Below are 12795 nucleotides of genomic sequence, written 5' to 3'. Positions count from 1 at the left end.
AATTAAAGCTGAGGGGCCGTGATGGAACCCAGCAGTCCGTCCAGAGTCCACTCTTGATCGATACACTATTTGCCCAGGACAGAGAAAGGATGAGGCTAGCTTCCCCTCCCTCCATCAGCCGGAAAGTACTTGGCTACTTCCACCCTGGGTCCAGCACTGCTCTCAGCCACTAGTGGGGAGAATCCAGAAGAAGTCTGGATCCTCACCGCACTCAGAGCTGACAATATCACTCAAAAAATTAATAATAATAGAAGTAGTAGTGATAATAATAAAATTATCTTACATTTTCAGCCTTTATTATGTGTGTCCTGAGTATTTTACACATTTATCCATTTAATCTTCCTAACACTATGAGGCAGAAGCTATAATTATACCCATTTTACTGAAGGACAAGGAAAGACAGAGTAATGAGCCTAAATTCATACAATAGAGAGTTTTGGAGTCAGACAGGGAGCTTGGCAGCTGGATGCCAGAGCCTTGACTCTTTACAGTGACCCTTTCCTTCCCTTTTTCTGGCCCCCAGATCTCCCAGGCCTGGCTCTTTCTGAGTAAAGGGGAGGAGTCTCCTCTGCCTTGCCAGCAGGCCTGGTTCCCCTCCCCAGGCCCCTGCCTGACTCCTCCACAACTCCCAGAGCCCTGCTGAGGAGGCCTCGGTCCCGTGCCCTCTGAGGCATCTGGGTGGTAAGCTGGTAGCTTAAGCAGAGGAGGGGATGGGAACCCCACCTGGAACTCCCCGGGCCCAGCCCAGAGGCCTCTACTCTCAAAGGCCCCGGGTCTACCAGCAGCTTCCTATAAAGACAGGGCCTGAGCTGGTCCTCCCCAGGCCTTGCCCGCCTCTCTGTGTGCGGTACCAGTTCAGACTCCCAGTTTGCTCCTGGAGGACAGCAGGCAAGGGCGGGGCCTAGGCTGGGGTGGATTGGACTCCAGGCCAACGGCAGCTGGGGCTCAGAGCCCAGGGCTGCGGCAGAAAGCAGCAAGGATTCCCCAGCCCTCTTTTATACTTGCCAAGCCCCCCACCCCCAGCCTAGGCAGGACCCTGCCCTGCCCCACTCCCAGGAGTTAGGGGGGACAGGCCCTGGCTTATCCATCCCTCTCTCCCGTCCTCCCTCTTCCCATTCCCCTGGCAACCAAACCAGACCCACCAAGTAGAAGGACCTGGCAGCTGTGCAGGGAGAGACTAATGGCCCGGAAGAAAGGAGGGGCCTGGAGAGGAGACGAAGGCGGTAGGGATGCGAGCAGGCGGGCGGGCGTTGGCCCATCCCAGAGGACACAGAAAGCAGGGGAGCTCCTCTGCCCTGCAATGCCGAGGAGCTGGCCTGCCAGGGAGCCGCCCTCCTCACCCCCTCAGCCAGAGATCCAGCCCAGAGTCCCAAATCTGCCTCCCCAGTCACCCAGCTCTTGTCCTCAGGGCCAATCCGAGGCGGACCTGTCCCTACTGGAGGGCCCTGGAGTCCCCGGCGGCAGCAGCCCCACGGCGTCTGGCAAACCCAACGGGCTGCAGCACCCCGGCTCCTGCACACCATCCGAGCTGCCTCTGTCCACACCTGGGCAGCCTGTGCCTGCGTTCTGGAAGCCGTTTGACATGCAAAGGCCAGACATTAGACTTCTGCTAACTCCCGGGTGGGGGAGGGTAGGAAGGGATGTGTGGTGGTATGTGTGTGTGTGTGATGTGTGTGCACATAGGTGTACATATGCATCTGTGTGCACAGGCTTGTGGATCTGTTCTGTGGCCTTCTCTCTCCTCTTTCAGTCCCTGGACCGTTGGGGATGGACACCTTCTCTTTCCCCATCTCTTCCCCATCCAGCCCCTCCCTTCCCTGGGTACCTGCAACTCTTCAATACGGGAAACCGGTTCCTGCCAGCCCGTCCATCTCTCAGCCTTGGCAGCGGCTGCCACCCCTCAGCCCCCTCCCCTGCCTACCTCAGGAATCACCCTGGTTCCCGTAAGGCCCATGACTGAGCAGCAGTTGGTTGGGGGAAGGGAGAATCCAGTAAAGCCAGACAGCATATAACCGGCTCACTCAGCTCAGCCGCCGGCAGGGCACAGACTCTCCCAGGTGGGACCCAGAGCTGGGCCTAGGCACCCTCACACCCCTCTGATGTGCCCACCCTGTTGGCGCCTGGGGAAGGCCCAGGTTTGGGAGCTGTGTCTTTAAGGCGGAGACATCAGCAGGCAACCCCCTGGCCAAATGTCCAGGGGAGGGGGAGGGGAAATGGCCAGTCCATTAGCGCAGAGCTGGCGCCAGGCAGCAGCCCTCCACAGGGCCCTGGGGATTACAGAGATCAGCCCTTCCCCACCCCCTCAGCTGCCTCTGCCCTCCTGGCCCCCATTTCTCCCTGGGCGTGGTGAGGGAGTGGGCAGCTGACAGCAGGTGAAAGCAGAGCCTAGCCTTCAGCGACAAGTGGAGGCACAGGCTCTGGGGCCTAAAGCAGGCCACCTCTCCATCCATCTGGGCCACCTCCTTCCTACTTACGTGCCAGAAGCCTGCCCTTTAACCTCCAGTCCTCCTACCCCCCAATTTTTACCAGCTTTCTTAGGCAGGGACCCCAGCTCCTCTCAGGCCCTTGCACCCTAGGCTCAGCTCTGGACGCTTTGCTGGAAGGCGCCGACCCCCAACACCTGCCCGCCTGTGGTCGCCATCCCTGCTTTCTTCCCAGCCAGCAACAGGGGGAATCAAGTAGGCAGGGCGCCAGCAACCAGGGAGGGAGGGTGCGGCGCTCCTGCTGCTCCGCAGGGGTGGGGCGTCCCCCTCCCCACATAGCCCCGCATCAGGCCAGTGGGAGGAGCTGCCCGTGCCCCCCCGAGCCCGCAGGGCTAGCTATAAAGCCGCCTCGCAGCGGTCTGCGGCTCCTTCCCAGCTCCCGGACCAGCTCTGCCATCCTCCGCCAACTGCCCATCCTCGGCCGCCATGAGCCACCCGTCGGGCCTCCGGGCCGGCGTCAGTTCCACCTCATACCGCCGCACCTTCGGGCCACCGCCCTCACTGTCCCCTGGGGCCTTCTCCTACTCGTCCAGCTCCCGCTTCTCGAGCAGCCGCCTGCTGGGCTCCGCATCCCCCGGCTCCTCCGTGCGCTTGGGCAGCTTCCGCGGTCCCAGGGCGGGCGCGGGCACCCTCCTGCGCCTGCCCTCGGAGCGCCTCGACTTCTCCATGGCCGAGGCCCTCAACCAGGAGTTCCTGGCCACGCGCAGCAACGAGAAGCAGGAGCTGCAGGAGCTCAACGACCGCTTCGCCAACTTCATTGAGAAGGTGCGCTTCCTGGAGCAGCAGAACGCGGCCTTGCGCGGGGAGCTGAGCCAGGTCCGGGGCCAGGAGCCGGCGCGCGCCGACCAGCTGTGCCAGCAGGAGCTGCGCGAGCTGCGCAGGGAGCTAGAGCTGCTGGGCCGCGAGCGCGACCGGGTGCAGGTGGAGCGCGACGGGCTGACGGAGGACCTGGCGGCGCTCAAGCAGAGGTCAGGGGCCAGGGCCCGGGCTGGGCGGCGGCCGTCGAGGCGGCTGCTTCTCCCTCTCCTCCCCTCCCCACCAGCCGCCTGAGGGAGTGGCTCCCCTTGCCAACCCCGGCGGGTGCAGGCAGCATCCTCGCCCGCGGGCTCCAAGCCCCCGCCCTCCCTCTACCACTTTGCTGAGTCTCTGGGGAAGTGAGGGAGGGGGAGTTCCTATGTCTCCCCTGTATATAAAGGGGCCCATCTCAGCTCCTCCCTCGTTAGAGAGAAAACGGGGGCAATTCCGTCAGGCAGCCTGAAGACCCCTCCTCAAAGTCCTGGGCAGCAGCAGCCTCTAACCAGACCCTGAGGGCGCACTCTGAGAGCTAGGCGGCGACCCCCAGCTCAGCCTCTGCTCACTCTTCCTTCCAGGTTGGAGGAGGAGACGCGCAAGCGGGAGGACGCGGAGCACAACCTGGTGCTCTTCCGCAAGGTGAGCCCGGGCCCCCCGTCGTGCTCCGCCCCGCCCCCCCGCCCCCCTCTCGCCTGCGGATCCAGGGTGGCATCTGTGGGCGCAGGAAGCGACCAGATGCCTCCAGGGGCCAACAGAGAGGGCCTGGCCCTTCCTCGGCCTGAGCAGCGCCTTCCTGCTCTTGAATCCCCACTGCCACCCCGTGAAGGACGTGGACGACGCCACCCTGTCCCGCCTGGAGCTAGAGCGCAAGATTGAGTCTCTGATGGATGAGATCGAGTTCCTCAAGAAGCTGCACGAGGAGGTGGGTGGACCCGCATGTCAGGCAAGGCTTCGGAAGTTGGGGGTGGTCTCTTTGGAGCTAAGGAGACAAGCTCTGGAGGAGACCGGCGGGTGGAGCGGAGGAATCGCCCTGAGGACGAGAAGTGAGATTCGCTGCGGAAACGCAGCCCCTCAACCCCCCTCTACAGGTGGTTTGACTCCCACCCCTGCGCCACCTGGTGGCGAGCAGCGTAATCTAGCGGCTGGCTCAGCGCTGGCGGGGCGCAGTCCTACGTGCGTGCACTCCCTGGCGCCCCCTTCTGTTCATTCAAGTGTTTCTTCTCTTTTCTGTGCGCGAACTGCGCGGCCCACGTGGGATCCGCGCCGGGAACTCGACGTCTTGTTGCCCCGGGCGGCAGGAGCTGCGAGACCTGCAGGTGAGCGTGGAGAGCCAGCAGGTGCAGCAGGTCGAGGTGGAGGCGACCGTGAAGCCCGAGCTGACGGCGGCGCTGAGGGACATCCGAGCGCAGTACGAGAGCATCGCAGCGAAGAACCTGCAGGAGGCAGAGGAGTGGTACAAGTCCAAGGTGCGAGAGCCCAGAAGGGTTTTGGGGGGCCCGGGAGGGTGGGGCGCTGCGAGAAGGGCGCATCCAGTCCTCTCACAGCCGGGTTGCTCCCTACTCCGCAGTACGCGGACCTGTCCGACGCCGCCAACCGAAACCACGAGGCCCTGCGCCAGGCCAAGCAGGAGATGAACGAGTCCCGACGCCAGATCCAGAGCCTGACGTGCGAGGTGGACGGGCTGCGCGGCACCGTGAGTACCAGGCTGCGCGCCCGGGCCCGGGGGCTGGACGATGAAGGCTGTTCCCCCACTGACCCCCTCTTCCCCCCCAGAACGAGGCGCTGCTCAGACAGCTGCGGGAGCTGGAGGAGCAGTTTGCCCTGGAGGCGGGCGGGTACCAGGCGGGCGCCGCGCGCCTCGAGGAGGAGCTGCGGCAGCTAAAGGAGGAGATGGCGCGGCACCTGCGCGAGTACCAGGAGCTCCTCAACGTCAAGATGGCCCTGGACATCGAGATCGCCACCTACCGGAAGCTGCTGGAGGGCGAGGAGAGCCGGTAAGGGGCGGGGCTGCTGGAGGGTGGGTAGGGCGTGGTCGGGATGGGGTATAGAGGGAAGGCGAGGGGCCTGGGCCGAGTCGCTGACCACTTGCTTCGCTTGCAGGATCTCCGTGCCAGTCCATTCCTTTGCATCCTTAAGTATAAAAACGACTGGTGAGTCTCCTATGCCTGGCTTCCAACCTGTTGGGCCTCTTGTCCACTTCTGCCCTGACCAGACTCTTGCTGTGGCTCAGCTCAGAGATCGATTCTCTTCGAGGACTACTGAGTCCTGGTCTACACTCATCCCCGCTCCTCATGCCCTCCCCTCCCCTCCCCTCCCGGACAGAGTGAGGGCTTAAAAGGAGGGAAACCCCAAGGCTCCTCTCTTCCACCCCTCATCCTGCTTTTTCCAGTGCCTGAGGTGGAGCCTCCCCAGGACAGCCACAGCCGGAAGATGGTTCTGATCAAGACCATTGAGACCCAGAATGGGGAGGTGAGATGGGTCACTTGAACCCTGGACCCCATCGTTTCCCATGTTGTTTCTGAGGCCCAGCCTGGCTGCAGCTGATCTTAGGGTATTGTGGGTTAGTGGTTCTTGGTGTGGGAGGGAGAGAGGGAGATAGAGAAGGAGGATGGATAGACTGGAGCCTCAGCTGGTTATGCCAGGGAGGAGGACACCATGTCCCAAAGGGGCTGGACAGAGGGTGGTGCTGAATGGTTTGTGCCCCTCACATGCCTTGCCCCCAGCAGGTGGTGACAGAGTCCCAGAAGGAGCAGCGCAGTGAGCTGGACAAGTCTTCTACCCACAGCTACTGAACCCGTTGGTCCAGAGCTCCCTGACCCTGCCCCAGGCCTACTCTAAGCCCGAACCCTAACACCAGTCCTGAATTAGTCTCCTCTCCCTCTGCATGTGTCTTGGGGATGGCACCAGTCACCCCTTCCCTGGCCCGTGGCCAAGCCCTACCCAGCAGCTATAGCTGGGCCTCTCCCTGCCCTGACACATAGACATGACTCATATGTTCCCCTTTTCTCGTCGTGGTAAGAGGCCACTGATCCCTAGGACTAGTCTACTCCTGACGTGACCCCATGATCGTGAGTGGGCCAGGGTCTGAGTTTCACTTTTGAATCAAATAAAACTGCTGTCAGGAGAACCCTGTCCAGTGCGTTTGTGTCTGGGGAAGTGGGGGGCCTGTGGTGAGGAGGTTCAGCAGGATTTTCCCCTTGTCTCAAGTCATTTCTTTTCTGGCTCCCACTGTCTTGGTATCTATGACTCCTATCTACTCTTCTGGTTTTTTTTCCTACCTCTGTTCATTCCTTCAACTTCTTTTCCCCATCTGCAGCCCTGAATGTCCCGCTGCCTGCTTGGTGTCCTAAAGGCCCCTCAAACTCAACATGTCCAAAACAGAGCTCCTCATCGCCCTCTCCACCATCAGTGATCATGTTCTTCCTTCTGGATTCCCCACCCTAGAAGGAGGCACCACTAGGACCTCTGTTGCCCAAATTAGAACTCACTGCATCTTCCTCTCTTTCTTTTCTTCACCTCCCCTCCAATTCTGTTAATTCTACTTCCTAACTCTTTCAAGTCTGTCTAGTTCTCTCCATCCCCACTGCCACCATCCTAGTCCGGCCACCATCATCTCTTGCCTGGATAACATTATCTGCCTCAATGGTCTCTTGCTCCTGGCCTTGCCCTGCCACCCGCCTAAACCTATTCAATGCTCTTAGCCAGCAGCTCAGATTCTGCCACCACCACTCCTCTCCCTGCTTGAAAATGTCTACTTCTATGCCATCCCTCAACTCCACTCCACCCTACCCTTGCCTTCGAGTCCAAATCTACTTCTGAATTTAAAATGATCTTCTTCACTCAATTACAGTGCTAGATGCAGGAAGTAAGCCAGAGGCCCTGCTCTCAAGGGGCTCACAGTCTGGGGCGGGGAGATAGACAAATCTGCAGAAAATTCTACCTTGTGATGAGCGCTGTGACCAGGATAAGGAGACGGTGGGGTGGGAACATGAAGAGGAGCCCCTAACCAGCCTTGGATGGTAGGGATGGCTTCTCAAATGAGGCGCCATCACACTGAGCACTGAAGAACGAGCAGGAGTCAGGTGAGTAGGGAGAGGAGGAGGGCTTTCTAGGTGGATATATCAGGCAGGAGGTAAGAGAGCGAGTTTGGAAAGTGAAAGTTCTATGATACTGGAATGAAGGATAGAAAGAACGGTGTTGAGGTTGGAAAGATGAAATGAGGGCCGGGTCATAGAGGGCCTTATATACCATATTAAGGCATTTGGAATTTATCCTAAAGAAAAGGGAAAGAGGGCCGGCCCCGTGGCTTAGCGGTTAAGTGCTCATGCTCCGCTACTGGCGGCCCGGGTTCAGATCCCGGGCGCGCACCGACGCACCGCTTCTCCGGCCATGCTGAGGCCACGTCCCACATACAGCAACTAGAAGGATGTGCAACTATGACATACAACTATCTACTGGGGCTTTGGGGGGGGGGAAGGGAGGAGGATTGGCAATAGATGTTAGCTTAGGGCTGATCTTCCTCACAAAAAAAAAAAAAGAAAAGGGAAAGAAACTTAAGCGTTTTAATCAGGAGGGTGAAGGATTCAGATCTGCAGTTTAGAAAGCTCAACTGGCTGTAGTGTGCAGAAACGACTGGAAGGAGATGGAGGAGCAGTTCAGAAGCCACTGCCATGAAACATGCAAGAGATGATGGGGGGCAGAGAGGTGGATGGATTTGAGAAACGTTCGGGAGGTAGACTCTGCAGTACCTAAGGAGAGATTGGCAGTAGGAGGGAAAGGGAAAGAGCAAAGATGACCCAAGTTTTTGGCTTGAACAACCAGGCAGATGGTGGGACCTTTCCCATAAACCAGGAAGATTGGAGTAGGGAGGGGTGGGGGCCCAAGACAACGGTCAGTTTTAGACTTACTGAGTGTGAGATGCTGTGGAATGGCCAAGAGGAAGGGCTGGCAGGCAGTTGGATCCACAGGTCTGGAGTTCAGGTACGAGGGGATATTTTGAGATACTGAATCTATCAGGATGCTTTCTGCTACAAGTAACATATAACTCCATTCGTTTAAAAAGAAAGAAAGTAAAGAAATATCTCATGTAACAAGGAGCCAGAGGTAGGTGGGCTCTGAGGTTGGTTGATTCAGCAGCTCCATGATGTCATCAAGGACCCAGGCTCTGTCCATGGCTCTGCTCAGCCTTCCTCCTTGGAGGGGAGCTTTGCCCTCGGGATGGTTCTTCTCATGGTCCCAAGATGGCTGCCAGCAGCTAGTGGGTAATGCTTCTCTCTTCACATCTAGTGGAGGAAAGAGAAAAACCTCCTCCCAGGTGTGACATATAAGTCCTTTCCTTTAGGCTGTCTAGCTAATGTCGCTGGTGTGTCCATTTCTGGAGCAATGACAGTTTCCAGGGGAAAGCCACTGATTGGCTTCAGCTAATCGTCAAAATGGATTGGATGGAATGGATGCTGGGAATCAACTACAACATCTGTTGCAAATATTGCTCAGGCTTCCCACCACTGTTCCCCTCCACACACAGCACACATATACACACATTCTTTATACCCCTGGCCTTCTCTCGCTTTCATTCAGTGGCACCTATTACCTCAGAGGAGAACTATCACTGCTGAAAAGCAGACAAAAGCTTTGGGGTTTCAAATGTTTAGGTTTTCAAGTAAGGAAAATGCCAAGTTTGGAAACTTTCACATCAGAGTCTGTGCCCTGTGATTTGTACTAGATACAAGGAAAGATAGAGCTGAAGAGAAGGGCCTGGGACCCCTCAGGGGTCCCACACGAGAAGAAATAAAAGCACCCATAAACAGTGCATGGAATGAGAAGAGACAGGCCTTGGGGAGCCTCTTGGCATAGGCAGCGAAAGAGAATCTTCTTTTTTTTTTTTTTTTGCTGGGGAAGATTTGCCCTGAGCTAACACCTGTTGCCAATCTTCCTCTCTCTCTCTCTTTTTCCTCCCCAAAGCCCCAGTACATAGTTGTATATCCAAGTTATAAGTCCTCCTAGTTCTTCTATGTGAGCCACCACCACAGCATGGCTACCAACAGACAAGTGGTGTGGGTTCCGCGCCCAGGAACCGAACCTGGTCGCCAAAGCAGAGTGTGCTGTACTTTAACCATTAGGCCATCAGGGCTGCCTCGGAAGAGAATCTTGAGAGTGAACAGGCCGAGATGTAAGAGCATAACTAGGAGAGAGTGGCCTCAGGAAGCTGTGCAAGAGAAAGCTTTCAGGAGGGAGTGGCTAGCCGCGTCAAAGGATGCTGGGAGCCCAGATGAGAAAACAGTTGTAAGATGTGGCGGTTATCAACAAGGAAGGTGTTAGAGACCTCAGTGAGGACAGCTTCAGGGCAGGGTAGGGTCAGAGACAAAACCTGGTCAACTGAGGTGTGAACGAAAGATGAGGCAGTGGAGAGCAGGCCACTCTTTCAAGATGTTTGACTATTAAAAAAAAGAAAGAGCTAGCCCTGATGGCCTAGTGGTTAAAGTTTGGCATGCTCTGCTTCGGCGGCCTCGGTTCGGTTCCTGGGTGTGGAACCACACCATGTGTCTGTTGGTAGCCACGGTGTGGCGGCGGCTCATATAGAAGAACTAGAAAGACCTACAACTAGAACGTACAACTATGTACTGGGGCTTTGGGGCGGGAGGAAAAAAAAAAAGAGAGGAAGATTGGCAACAGATGTTAGCTCAGGGCAAATCTTTCCCTGCAAAAAAAAAAAAGAAAAGAAAGAACGAACCAGAGCCAAGAAAGACCTGTGTTTGAGAAGTGAAATTTTGAAGAAAGGAGAAAATAGATCAATAATTTTCAAACTGTGGGTCATGAAACATTGTAATATAAATTATTGGGTCAAGACTGACATTTTCAAAGAAAAAGAATAGAAAAATTTAGGGTGTGGTGAAACTTTTATTTTCAAAGTATATGTATATATATATGTGCATTGAATGGTCATATAAAATACATTTTTTTTTATCTTGGATTGTGGTAAGAAAAAAATAGAAAAAGACCAGCCTTCATGTTTAAGTGCTGGGGAAGACTAGAAAGTATCAAGTTGTCACAGGTGGGCCCAGCCATCTATTGAAATGACACAACCTCGGACTTGGCTGTGATTGAAGAGTTTTAGGAAAACTCAAAATCCAATTCTAACAAGGGGATCTGTTGTTAACCTCAGGAAGACTGGTCTGGGACTGGGAAAATTCCTCTCCATCTGTGGACTTGTGAAACTAGAAAACAAGTTATCTGTTCCTAAAATACAGTGGGACAGGCATAGGATAACAGTTATAGACATTCCCATTCAAAAAGGGAGAAAATGGAAAGAAAAAAGGAGTTCTGAAGCAATTTCAAGGTCCAGCTGGGAAAATAACGTTAGGTTTCAAGGCCTGGGAATAATCCTTTGTGGTTCCTGGCTCTGCCTTCTGGCCTCACAGCCCTGCCCTCGGAGTTATTCTTCCTTTTCCATATGTTTCCAGCTGTTAGTTTCCCGGTTGTACATTTTGGGAGTCTGACAGCTTTCTTTCCTGTTGCCCTGTCTCTGTCCCTTTCAGTACAAGCTGGCAGTGTCCCTGCTTGTATGACATTCTCAAGAATCGTGTGGGGGGCCAGCCTGATGGTGCAAGCGGTTAGGTGCACGCGCTCCGCTGCGGCCGCCGGGGGTTCACCGGTTCGGATCCCGGGCGCACACTGACGCACTGCTTGTCAAGCCATGCTGTGGTGGCGTCCCATATAAAGTGGAGGAAGATGGGCACGGATGTTAGCCCAGGGCCAGTCTTCCTCAGCAAAAAAAGAGGAGGATTGGCAGATGTTAGCACAGGGCTGATCTCCTCACGAAAAGAAAAAAAAAAAAAAAGAATCCTGTGGGTCTCCTGTGTATGTTTCTGGGATTCACTCTATTAGATAAGAGGCACCTCCACAAATCTTTTTGGATGATCCTATTTCTATTCGTGGTTTCGGCTTAGATGGCTGAGGAGAGCCATGAGTCACACAGCTAATCTCTCCAAAGGGCCTTTTGTGTGACTGAATACTCTGACCTTTGGTTGTTCCAAGTACTAGCAAGAGATTGTCCAGGTACGTCCTTGGATTTCTCTTCAGAGCACGCTTTCTTGACAGTGAATGGCCTAATTTTAGCATCTTTTGCAATATGGCTAGGCTGAGAATTTCCCAAATACCAAGTTCTGATTCATTTTTGCTTAACATTTCTTCCCTCAATTCATCTTTTTCCTCTCAGATTTTACTATAAGCAGCAAGAAGAAACCAGGCCACACCTTCAACACTTGGCAACACAGCTAAACACTCAAATTCATCCTTACAAATGCTTCTTTCCACATAACTGTATGACACAATTCTGCTAAGCTTTCTACCACTACGTAAGAAGAAAATCCCCTTTCTTCCATTTTCCAATAACATGTTCCTCATTTCCTTCTGAGCCTTCAATGCCAGCAGCACCTTTAACATCCCTATTCCTACCAACACTCTGTCTCATTTAGGTATTCTCTAAGATGATATAGGTATTCTCTACCATGCTTCTTGCTTCATTCTGAGCCCTCACTAGCAGAGTTGTTAACATTCATATTTCTACTAACAGTCTGTTCAAGGCAACCTAGGCTTTTTCTATCGTGCTCCTCAAATTTCTTCCAGACTCTCTCCATAACCTAATTTCAAAGCCACTTCCACATTTTTTCCCCCTTTTTCTCCCCAAAGCCCCAGTAGATAGTTGTATGTCATAGTTGCACATCCTTCTAGTTGCTGTATGTGGGACGCCTCCTCAGCATGGCCGGACAAGCAGTGATTTGGTGCCAGCTGGGATCTGAACCCGGGCCGCCAGTAGCGGAGCGCAGGCACCTAACCGCTAAGCCACGGGGCCGGCCCCCACTTCCACATTTTTAGTTATTTGTTATAACAGCACCCATTTCCAGGGACCAAAATCTGCATCAGTCAGGGTCCAATCAGAGAAACAGAACCAGTAGGAGATACATATTAAGAGATTTATTGAAAGTAACTGGATTACACAGTTGTGGGGACTTGCTAGGCAAGATCAAAATCTGTAAGGCAGGCCATCAAGATGGGCAGGCTGGAACTCTCAGGCACAGACTGAAGCTGCTGTCCACAGGCAGAATTTCTTCTTCCTGGAGGAAGCCCCAGCTCTGCTCTTAAGGCCTTCCAACTGATTGAATCAGGCCGCTCAGATTATCTAGGATAATCCCCCTTACTTGAAGTTACCTGATTGTGGTCTTGAATCACATCTACAAAGTACCTTCACAGCAACACCGATATTCGTGCTTGGGGACTGTAGCCTACCCAAGTCCACACATAAAACTGCCCATCAAACATCCAGATCTCTAGAAATGACAGAAAATAGATATCAACAAATGAACAAATACTTAGCCACACCCTAAAACAAGAAAAGGAATTCTCAGTGGGCCAGAAATCAAGATAATTCTTTCTTTTCCCCAAAGGTTCTTTTCCCCAAAGGTTCAAAGTTTCATTGTTTTGAATACAGTCTCCAGCAGCCTCCTCTACCTCCTCGCCCACC

At 54.5% G+C, this 12795-nt stretch overlaps 1 protein-coding gene across 2 annotated transcripts; it reads left to right on the top strand.

Annotated features, from left to right (window-relative positions):
- The first annotated feature begins 2854 nt into the window (after positions 1–2854).
- Positions 2855–6402, top strand: PRPH (peripherin). Of its 2 annotated transcripts, none has more exons than XM_014786417.2 (9): positions 2855–3451; positions 3854–3914; positions 4102–4197; positions 4574–4741; positions 4843–4968; positions 5049–5269; positions 5376–5425; positions 5665–5744; positions 5999–6402. In XM_014786417.2, the coding sequence occupies exons 1-9, from the start codon at positions 2910–2912 to the stop codon at positions 6065–6067; spliced, it is 1413 nt and encodes a 470-aa protein (XP_014641903.1). In that variant the 5' UTR covers positions 2855–2909; the 3' UTR covers positions 6068–6402. The 2 variants fall into 2 exon arrangements, with proteins under 2 accessions (XP_014641903.1, XP_004429034.1); XM_004428977.3 differs by having other exon boundaries at positions 2860–3451; positions 6002–6402.
- The last annotated feature ends 6393 nt before the right edge of the window (positions 6403–12795 follow it).

The sequence above is a fragment of the Ceratotherium simum genome, chromosome 17, assembly GCF_057802395.1.
Source record: "Ceratotherium simum simum isolate JZ-2026a chromosome 17, ASM5780239v1, whole genome shotgun sequence".
Taxonomy (NCBI): domain Eukaryota; kingdom Metazoa; phylum Chordata; class Mammalia; order Perissodactyla; family Rhinocerotidae; genus Ceratotherium; species Ceratotherium simum.
The sequence above is the reverse complement of the archived record's forward strand: the minus strand, read 5'-3'. Positions and strand labels throughout refer to the sequence as shown.

Bases quoted from the DNA above. Each gene is read 5' to 3' on its own strand.
- PRPH (XM_014786417.2), top strand. From the start codon at position 2,910: ATGAGCCACCCGTCGGGCCTCCGGGCCGGCGTCAGTTCCACCTCATAC. The intron at 3,915-4,101 runs GTGAGCCCGGGC...CACCCCGTGAAG, and splicing joins ACCTGGTGCTCTTCCGCAAG to GACGTGGACGACGCCACCCT. The intron at 4,198-4,573 runs GTGGGTGGACCC...CCCGGGCGGCAG, and splicing joins TCAAGAAGCTGCACGAGGAG to GAGCTGCGAGACCTGCAGGT.